The sequence below is a fragment of the Chrysochloris asiatica genome, unplaced genomic scaffold (assembly GCF_000296735.1).
Source record: "Chrysochloris asiatica unplaced genomic scaffold, ChrAsi1.0 scaffold00042, whole genome shotgun sequence".
NCBI classification, from domain to species: domain Eukaryota; kingdom Metazoa; phylum Chordata; class Mammalia; order Afrosoricida; family Chrysochloridae; genus Chrysochloris; species Chrysochloris asiatica.
In genome coordinates this window covers 11,945,230-11,954,753 of record NW_006408560.1, presented here as the reverse complement: position 1 = coordinate 11,954,753, position 9,524 = coordinate 11,945,230, and the positions used below count along the sequence as shown (strand labels likewise).

General features: G+C 38.2%; 1 protein-coding gene across 1 annotated transcript in view; it reads left to right on the top strand.

The window, feature by feature from the left end:
- The window catches only part of GATAD2B (GATA zinc finger domain containing 2B), a 147,222-nt gene that overhangs the window by 131,461 nt on the left and 6,237 nt on the right, over window positions 1–9,524 (top strand). The window contains exons 3-7 of the mRNA XM_006861475.1: window positions 3,721–3,850; window positions 4,995–5,126; window positions 5,457–5,588; window positions 6,545–6,715; window positions 7,386–7,701. Coding sequence (XP_006861537.1) covers window positions 3,721–3,850; window positions 4,995–5,126; window positions 5,457–5,588; window positions 6,545–6,715; window positions 7,386–7,701 — 881 coding nt within the window. The remainder of the gene's footprint in view (window positions 1–3,720; window positions 3,851–4,994; window positions 5,127–5,456; window positions 5,589–6,544; window positions 6,716–7,385; window positions 7,702–9,524) is intronic.

Here is a 9,524-nt window from a genome sequence, read left to right as displayed (position 1 = left end):
CCCGTCTTCCCTCACTTAGGTTCATACACACACTCTCACAGGCATTTTCTCTGTTGTCTTTCAAGGTCAGGTACTTGAAATTGTGTGGCACACACACTAAGAAATACCTAGAACTGCCTGAGAGTAGAGCCTACCTGGATAGTCAATCACCATATAGATAATTGTAGTTTTTATAATATTTAGTTTGTTTATGCCTCACGCAAGAGATCAGAATTACTCTTCAGTGCCATGGCTCTTCATCAGTTGACCTTGCTGACTTTGTCCCAGGATTGATCCAAAGCACAATCTTTTAAGAGGTTGGATTGATGAAAAAGAAAGGCAGGGGAGAGGAAGGAATGGTTACTAGTGTTGCCCAACACTATATTTTAAAACCACACCTAGTGAAGGAATAGTATTCTTAATAATCAGCATTAAAAATCTGTAGGAAACCTTAGAAATATTTTCTAGTGGTCCAGCAATATGAGAACAACCCTTAGAAGCAATAGGTAGTATCAGTATCAGTAGACTATTGTGCAAGTAGAATAATCCTTGAGCCTTTGAAGAAATGGAAGTAGATGAATGAAATAAAAAATAATCTACTTTCCCCATAATCAGTCTTCTCTTTCTTCAACAAGTGACTAATCTTATTTCACTGGGGAAGAAAAAGAATTAAGTATGTTGGATGGATTCCTCCTATCCGAAATTAGAGCTCTAAATGTATTTTTCATAGATAAAATTATTGTATACTTTGGCAAGATCTCAATTCCAGTATCTCAGATACATTATGTGTTAAAACATCAGACTGCCCTGAAAAGCCAACCATTGAATTTAATTTTATTTTTGGAGGGATGAACTTTTTTGAAGCATAATCCTCTGAAAGGCGTAAAGTGATTTAACATCGTTTAGAAGACGCTTGATGAAAACCATAAAACTTTCCACTCTACCTGGAAAAATAGGCCGTATTGGACTGTCACTTTTCTTCTTCCTTTTTATTATTAGATACTGACAGCTATTTCCACTTAGCCCCAAATGAGATTGATAGATTACTCAGCAAGAAGAATCATGATTTCTTTATTATGAACCAAAGGAAGAGAGAATTTGACAGCAGAAAAGATGAGGAGTTCTTGGTATGATAGCCATATAATAATTACTTAAATTATTGGGGGTCGAGGGGAGGCTTTATTTGGGCAAGTTAAAATACCTATGAAATAAACTTGTTTGAAACCAATATTATTATTTTGGAACGCTAGAAAGACATGACAGTTGTCTTTCTATTCAGTCGTTTTTACTACTTGTGTAAGGATTCGTTTTATTGCTGTTGGTAGGTGCCATCAAATTGGTACCAATTCATAGCAACTTGCATAACAGAATGAAATACTGCCCGGTTCTTGGCCAACCTCACAGTTATTGCTGCACTTGAGCCCGTTGATGCTGCCACTTTGCCAATGTATCTCACTGGGGTTCTGCCTCTTTTTCTTTATATAAAGCTTCTGGGACTTTGCCAATCTGAGTCACAGATGATGTCAGCAGAAGAGTTGGGCTTTTAATAACAGCTCTCTTAACAGGCAGGGTTTCATACCCCAAATATTGTAAAGCATATATAGTAAACCTGTAAAAAATAGAACCTGTGTAAGGTGGAAATTTATCAGAGAAGGAAAACGAAAATATTTTTTCCTATAGTGTGATAGAAAACAAGCATGCATCCTATCAAAAACATAAAGCTCACGAGACCTTAAAAAAAAACACAAACCACAAAGTAGTCTCATCATGTTCAAACTCTTAGAGGTTTCATTAATATGTGTTTGTGGAAGGAGCAGAATAATTTCTCTCTGGAGGAAAAAGTATTGGACTTTTGCCTTACCTGTAACGTGAATCTGATTATATTTAGGGAGAAAATACCATTTAGAGTTCTCAATATAACTTCCTGACTAATGTCATTCAACTATAAAATACCCATCCAGAAATGGCAGGCTTGTCTTTGTGTTAGCCAGTTCCTAAGCAGGAAGTATCTCATTTGATCAAGAAACAATTCCTTACTTTAGATACAATCTTTTTGATCCATGTATCCAGTCAGGATCTGAATGAAAGAACTTCTGTTTAGACATGTTGTTGTTAAGTGCCATTGAGTCTATTCCGACCTATAGAGACCCTGTATAGGGTTTCCAAGGAGCAGCTGGTGAGCTTGAACCACTGACTTTGCGGTTCAAACGACTTTGCAGTCTGACGTGTTAGCCTACAGTGCCATACCCCAGGACTCAAGATATCAAATAGAAAAGGGGAACTCTCCCAGACATCAAAATTACCTGAGGGGGAATCAAGAAATGTGGAAGTGATAAATAAGTTACAAATAAATGAATCCATACATTTTATTTAGGTGTGACCATTATTTCAAGTATTTGCAGTTAGAGAATGAAATCCTGTTTTCTTCCTCTCATGGCTTCTTTATCTGTAACCCCACATTCTCAGCCTTTTGGGTCTGTGACCAGTGATTGTGGATCAATCCAGACAAATTCAGTAGTTTAATTTAAGATAGTCATTCACATCATGTTGTCTCTCTGTTCTGTTTTCTCGGATAAATTTAGTTGGTTTTAGTAACTTTTCAGTTTTACCCTGTTGAGAAATTGAATGCTTATTATCCCAACCATAAGAGGTATCATATTCAAAAGGCATTCATGTCCCAGCAGCAACTGAGACCAAAAGCTCTGAGAAATGTTAGAGAGCCTCTCAGGACTAAGGAACTGTAAGTGTTAACAACTTGAATTAAATGTTTAAATAGGCCCTCGATCTGTATACTCCTAATTACACAGTGAGAGCAGACTCTGGAAAGATACTTTTGAATTAAGTAATCAAAGAATTAGAGGGTATGGACATTGATTTAGGAGCCTAATATAAAATTTCTAGAATTCTTGTTACCCAGGACTTCAGAAGGGAATGATGGTTTTGTTTTTTTTTTTATCATTTTAGAGAAACGAATATAATGCTTGCAGTGATAACCCCAGAAAGACCAAAACAAGTGTTATCTAATAAATAGAATTGGTAAATAGTGGGGACCTGTGTGAAAGATTTCAATTTTGAAGTCATTTTAGATGGCTTTTTTCTGAGTGAAGTTACTAAGTGAAACTCTGGCAAATAGAATTCATTCTATATATTTAGTCATGGAGCTTTAGTTCTTCACTAGACTTATAAATGTTATTCTTGGTACTATCCATTGTTTGAAGCCACCGACTTTTCTTTTGCCTACACTCTTGACAGGATAGACAGTATCACTGGATATTATTGTAAGTCCTCAGCAAGGTCCATGTTACTTATTGGTATTATGAGTTGCCTTTATAGCAATCTGTAATCTGCACCTGGGGTGGAAAACAAGGCTCTACTTCAGACTTTGCCCTTTTTATCCTGTGAAACTAACCATTTCTTTCTTGAGTCTTTGTGTAATGGCAGCCCAGTGGAGAGTGGAATTTAGGGAAAACATTTAGAATTCTGATTAAAATCTGTGTCTTTGGTCCTATATCTGCAGTAAAGTATTTAGTTAAGGAAAGTAAGTACTTTTGCTGAGGTTTTGCCATCACTCATGTCTTGGTGTCTTCTTTATCCTAGGATTTGAGTACCTCTACCTTCATTGAGTGAATCAAGACAGACCTCAAGTCTCTCAAATTTGTTTGTTGTAGAAAAGTTTTCTTATATTTTGTATGCATCCTCACTTTAGAAATTTTATAATTTTTACCTTTTTTTTTGGTCTAGTGAACCAGACCGAGGAAGGCTAACCCCTTCCCCAGACATCATTGTTTTGTCTGACAATGAAGCTTCCAGTCCCCGTTCCAGTTCCCGAATGGAAGAAAGACTCAAAGCAGCCAACCTAGAGATGTTTAAGGTAAAAACAAATGTACTCTTATGTCATGCTCTTAAAAGAGTCCTGAGCATGGTGGTTCTGTAGGATAAACACTGAACTTTAAACTAGAAGGATGACAATTCGAGCCCACCAACTGCTGACTCCGTGGGAAACAGATGAGATTTTCTGCTTCTATAAAGATTGACAGCTTCTGCCTTTGGAAATCCTAAACAGGCTCACTATGAGTTGGAACGAATTCGATGACACTTCAGCAACAGCAACATAAGCCTGGTGGCACAGTGGATTAAGTGTTGGGCTTCTAACTACAAAATCAGCAGTTTAAGCTCACAAGCTGCTCAATGGGAGAAAGATAACGCTATCTACTCCTGTTAAGATTTAGTCTCAGAAACCCTAGGGAGCGGTTCTATTGTGTCCTCAAGGGTCACTATGAGTTAGAATCAACTCAATGGAAGTTTTGTTTTATTAGAATCAAGTAGAGAAGATAGTTTGAAAAAGAATATTCAGTGTAATGTATTTGGAAAATTAAAACTTGCCTAACTCAAAAGTCACATATAGCGAACTCTTGACTGAAAGGATCCCATCTTCACTATATCCTAAACCTTTCATAATGTGAAGGGAGTCCTAAGTTCTTAGGTGTATGTAGAGGAAACATGGCATTAAGAGATTTAGAAACATTATTTTGAAAGAAACAACAGCGTTTCCCTTTTTGGTCATTCTTCCAGCCTACCAGGAATCTGGTCAGAGCATTTCCATTTAAGCTTTTCATTCATTTTGCAAGTATTTGAGTACCTATCAAATGCCATGCACCCCAAGGATACAAAAGTAACAATCCCAATTGAATCCAGAGAGGGAGAGCGACTGTGTGCTGAAGACTTGGGGGACGGGGGTAGTGTAGGGGGCAGGCTTGCAGGGTATACCCTTTGGTTGGTTGATGATGCATGGAGGGGATTGGAACCATGGCAATGAGACGATATACAATAGAATGAATGTAAAACTAATGTTTTCCCATGTAAACTCGTATAATTCACAATAAAACATTTTTTAAAAAGTAACAATCCCACCACTACTTATGCTCCTCCAGTGGAAAAGGAACCCTTCAGACCTTAAATTAGGAAAGGATTCTAGGTACTTGCTGCCATAGCAGACAGTCTCCATGTTTCACCAGGGGAAAGGCATTGAGGAACGCCAGCAGCTCATCAAGCAACTGAGGGATGAACTGCGATTGGAGGAAGCCCGACTGGTGCTGTTGAAAAAACTGAGACAGAGTCAGCTACAAAAAGAGAATGTGGTCCAGAAGGTAATGTACCCTAGAAATAAGGGATTAGAGAAAAGAAAAAACTGATTTGAGAGTGGGCTACTCCAGGTAAGTTCAGCTGGGTGGTTCATTTTTCTCTGGTTATACAGCTTTTAGTTTCTAGGAATAGTGTTAGTGTTTTTTTAATCTTAGGAAGGAAACTTGGGTTCTTTTTTTTTTTTTTTTTTTTTTTTCTGTCGAACTGGTACCTGTCCATTTCCAATGTTTCAAACGTTACACCAAAAAGGATTTTGAAAATCTAGAAATATACCAGATTTTCATATCTGATTATTAGCTTTCCCCATTGTTAACGTTTTTTCTTCCGTCTTCTAGACTCCAGTTGTACAGAACGCAGCATCTATTGTTCAGCCATCCCCTGCCCATGTAGGACAGCAGGGCCTATCCAAACTTCCTTCCCGACCTGGAACCCAAGGGGTTGAACCTCAGAATTTGAGAACATTACAGGTATGTGACCCATAATGGCAGGGCCAGAATCAGAATCAGAGAGCCTGTCTGTCTTCTTTGTCTTTTGGACTTCTGTAAAGATTATAGAAGAGAAGAACCTAGCCCTAATAAAGGTGTTAATACTACAGACAGCTATGTTGGCGTCATATGGCATGATTTTGTCTATAATAAGATTAATAAATAAACAGTTTTTCTTCGTTAGAAAAGGTTTCCACAGTTACATAAATTCTACAAAAAAAATCCAGGGAATTCCTTGCCACTAATAATAAGCTCCTGGACTTCTGCTGTGGTGCTGTGCATCAGCACTGGACTGCAAACCACAAGATTGGCAGTTCAAACCCATCAGCTGCTCTTTGGAAACCCTATGCAGGGTCGCTACAGAACTTAACAGCAGTGATAAGGAGCTCAGAGTCGTGATGTGGTATCCTAGAATAAGCACTTGATCACAAGGTCCGTTTGAACTGGAAGGTTGGTGCTTCAAACTCACCAGCCGCTTCTTGGAAACCCTGTACAGGGTCGTTATAAGTCAGAACCAACTCAGCAGCTCTTAGCAATAATAAGGAATCCTAGTGACACTGTGGTTAAAAGCATTTGGGTGTGAACTAAACCATTGTCAGTGCAACCCACCAGCCACTCCACAGAAGAAAAATGTGGCAATCTGTTTCTGTAAAGATTTACAGCCTTGGAAACCCTCTGGGGCAGTTCTCTGTTCCATGGGGTTGCTGAGTCTGAATCAATTCAATGGCATTGAGTTTATGTAATCTTTTTTGTCCCCCGGAAAATTAGTTTTACAGTGATAGTAGATTTATCCTATAGGTCACTAGACAAAAATAAACGTCAAACTCTTGTGTTCTACTGAGCTATATGTGTCTATCGTAGGCAGTGCTTTCTCTTCAGTATTTTGTGGTACATTATACTATCCTGTGACTCATTCTTTTCCTCTTTTTTCCCTTCAGGGTCACAGTGTCATCCGTTCAGCAACCAACACCACCCTTCCACATATGTTAATGTCTCAGCGTGTTATTGCACCAAACCCAGCTCAACTGCAGGGTCAACGAGGCCCACCTAAACCTGGCCTTGTACGAACCACAACACCCAACATGAACCCTGCCATCAATTACCAACCAGTAAGAGGGAGCCCTAAGATGGTAACAGAGAAATATTTTATTTAGCTTCCTTATTAAAAGGGAGTCCTGGTGTGGCAATGCAGTATTATATGGTGGACCACAAGGTCGGTTTGAACCACAAGGTTGGCAGTTCAAACTCACCAGCCGCTTCTCGGAAACCCAGCACAGTCGCTGTGAGTCAGAACTGACTTGACAGCACTTAACAGCAACAACAACATCAGAAGGACCATATATTTTAATTTGGGGGAACATACAAAAACTCTAGGACAAAGGTAATTTGGTAGGAGCTTGGATTGAGCAGTTCCAAAAGTGAAAGCTTTAAAGAATGCTAGGAAAATAGTGGTGGAAATTATACCACAGAGCCATCCATCAGTAAGCTAAAATCTGCTTAGGAGACGAGATCAGTGGAATAAGCATAAGGTTATATAACATAAGAACCTCCCTAATCTTTATTTTTCTCAGCAATTTTAGTTTATAGCCTTCATTGTTTCTTTTTTTTCCTGTGTGCCAGAGTTTTTTTTCATTGAATAAGTTGGATACCTCCTATCTTTTTTTTAACTGAATTTTTGGGAAGCTAAGTGTCCAGATTAGAATCAGAATGTGTCCTCTGCCAAGGAAGCAAGAATTGTCCTCTCACATATCACTGACCCCCATTTTCAATCTATTTCAGCAGTCAAGTTCTTCTGTTCCTTGTCAGCGAACAACATCCTCTGCCATCTATATGAACCTTGCCTCCCATATCCAGCCAGGGACTGTGAACAGAGTGTCCTCACCACTTCCTAGCCCCAGCGCCATGACAGATGCTGCCAACTCACAGGCTGCAGCCAAACTGGCTCTTCGCAAACAGCTGGAAAAGACACTCTTGGAGATTCCACCCCCTAAACCTCCTGCTCCTTTGCTTCACTTCCTGCCTAGTGCAGCCAATAGCGAGTTTATCTACATGGTAGGCTTGGAAGAAGTTGTACAGAGTGTCATTGACAGCCAAGGTAAGCCTATTTCTACCATTTAGTTTCTCTGTCTAAGCAAGAGCTTGCCAAGCATGATTGACACTGTGCAGTATAAAACACGCTGTCCTTAACTATTGCCAACCACCTCCCATCCTTATTTGAACACTGTTTGGGGAACAGTCTTTGTGCTCCTGTATATTTGGGGCTTAACTTTTTTTTTTTTTTTTTGCAATATATTGTTTAGTTCTTTTAAATAGTATCATGATACGTGCATAATTTGATTAATACATGTATTTTTAATGTCAGGGTTTGTGTAGCATTGTGCTGCATTAAACAGATTCTTTCCCTACCTTTGAATGCTTATAGATGAGAAAATAAGCAAAATAACTGATGCATAACTAAGTATGGGGATAAAAAAATAATCTTAAAATAACCTAAATCTTAAAATTGTAAACCAAACTATACAGAACCAGACTGTAAGGTATTAACACCATAGTCTAGACTAGTGGAAGTTATTAAGTCTGAATTACAAGTATCTGCACTTCTGGGAATTGGCTGTAGAGGGAAGTGCTTTGAGGGCTCAGTATTGTCTATAAACAAATCATAAATAAGACACTAATAACAAAGTTAATGTACAAGGAGACTTTCAAAAATACGGAATTAAATGAAAAACACAAACTTCGTTACTCAACATAAGCTCCATCAAGATCAAGACACTTGTGATGATTCCAACTATTTAGTCCATCCCTAAAGAATTGAGGACTCCTAGGAATTTAACCTTGTCAATTCAGTCTGTTTAAAATTAATTAGCTGAAGAAAAATGGGTTCCCTTTAAAGATTTTAAGATTAGAAAACAGAAGAAGTGAAATCATGACTATAGGTAGACTCGTAATGATTTACCATAGAAACACTCAACAAAAATTGCACTTGTTTGATAAGAGAAATGAATGGGAGCATTGTCATCGTCGAGAGTTCTCTGGTGAAGCATACATTTTTTCGCTAAAGCTTTGGCTAACTTTTTCAAAACACTTTATAATAAGCAGATGTTCATCTTTCTTTGGCACTCCAGAATGTCACCAAGTAAAATGCCTTGAGCATCTATTTAAAAAAAAAAAAAAAAGCTGTTGTCTTGGTCTTTGCTCTTGACTGGTCTGCTTTTGCTTTGACTGAACCACTTCTGCCTCTTGGTAGTCATTGCTTTGATTGTGCTTTGTACGGGTAAAGCTGTGCTTCATCTGTTACTGTTTTTTAAAGTAATGTTCAGGATTTTGATTGACATTGTGAAAGCTCTGCTTTTGTCTGCAGCTGATCTGGGCACAACAGTTTTGGCATTCATAAAGCAGAAAGTTTGCTCGCCTCCAATTTTTCAGTCAGAATTGTGTAAGCTGAACCAGTTGAGAAGTTTTTAGTGTTGGCTATTGTTTCTGCTGTTAATCCTCAGTCCTTGCAAGTTGATGTGAATGATTTGCCACTGTGCTGACTCCCTCTTCAACATCATCTTGTCCGTTCTTAAAGCAAGTTTTTAAACTGCTGATTTCTTTGGGACATTGTTCCCATAAACTTCTGTAAATCATCAGTGAATTCACCAAAAATTTGGTGTTCTTGCTTCAGTTGTAGCAGAAATCATGTTTGGGCTGTTTTTCAAACTGATAACCTTATTCTTCTTAGCGCCACAAACTAGGTCCTGTATAGACAGAGCAAGTTAGTGCGAGTTTATTTTTGTGCAAAATAATTTTGAAATCCAAACATAGTTTATTCATAATATGCATTTCCCGTGAGCTTTTTAAAACAGGAGTAAGTGTAGTAAGGCAACTAAGTGATAAGTGAGATATGGAAATGATGAGAAGCAAAAATACTGAATT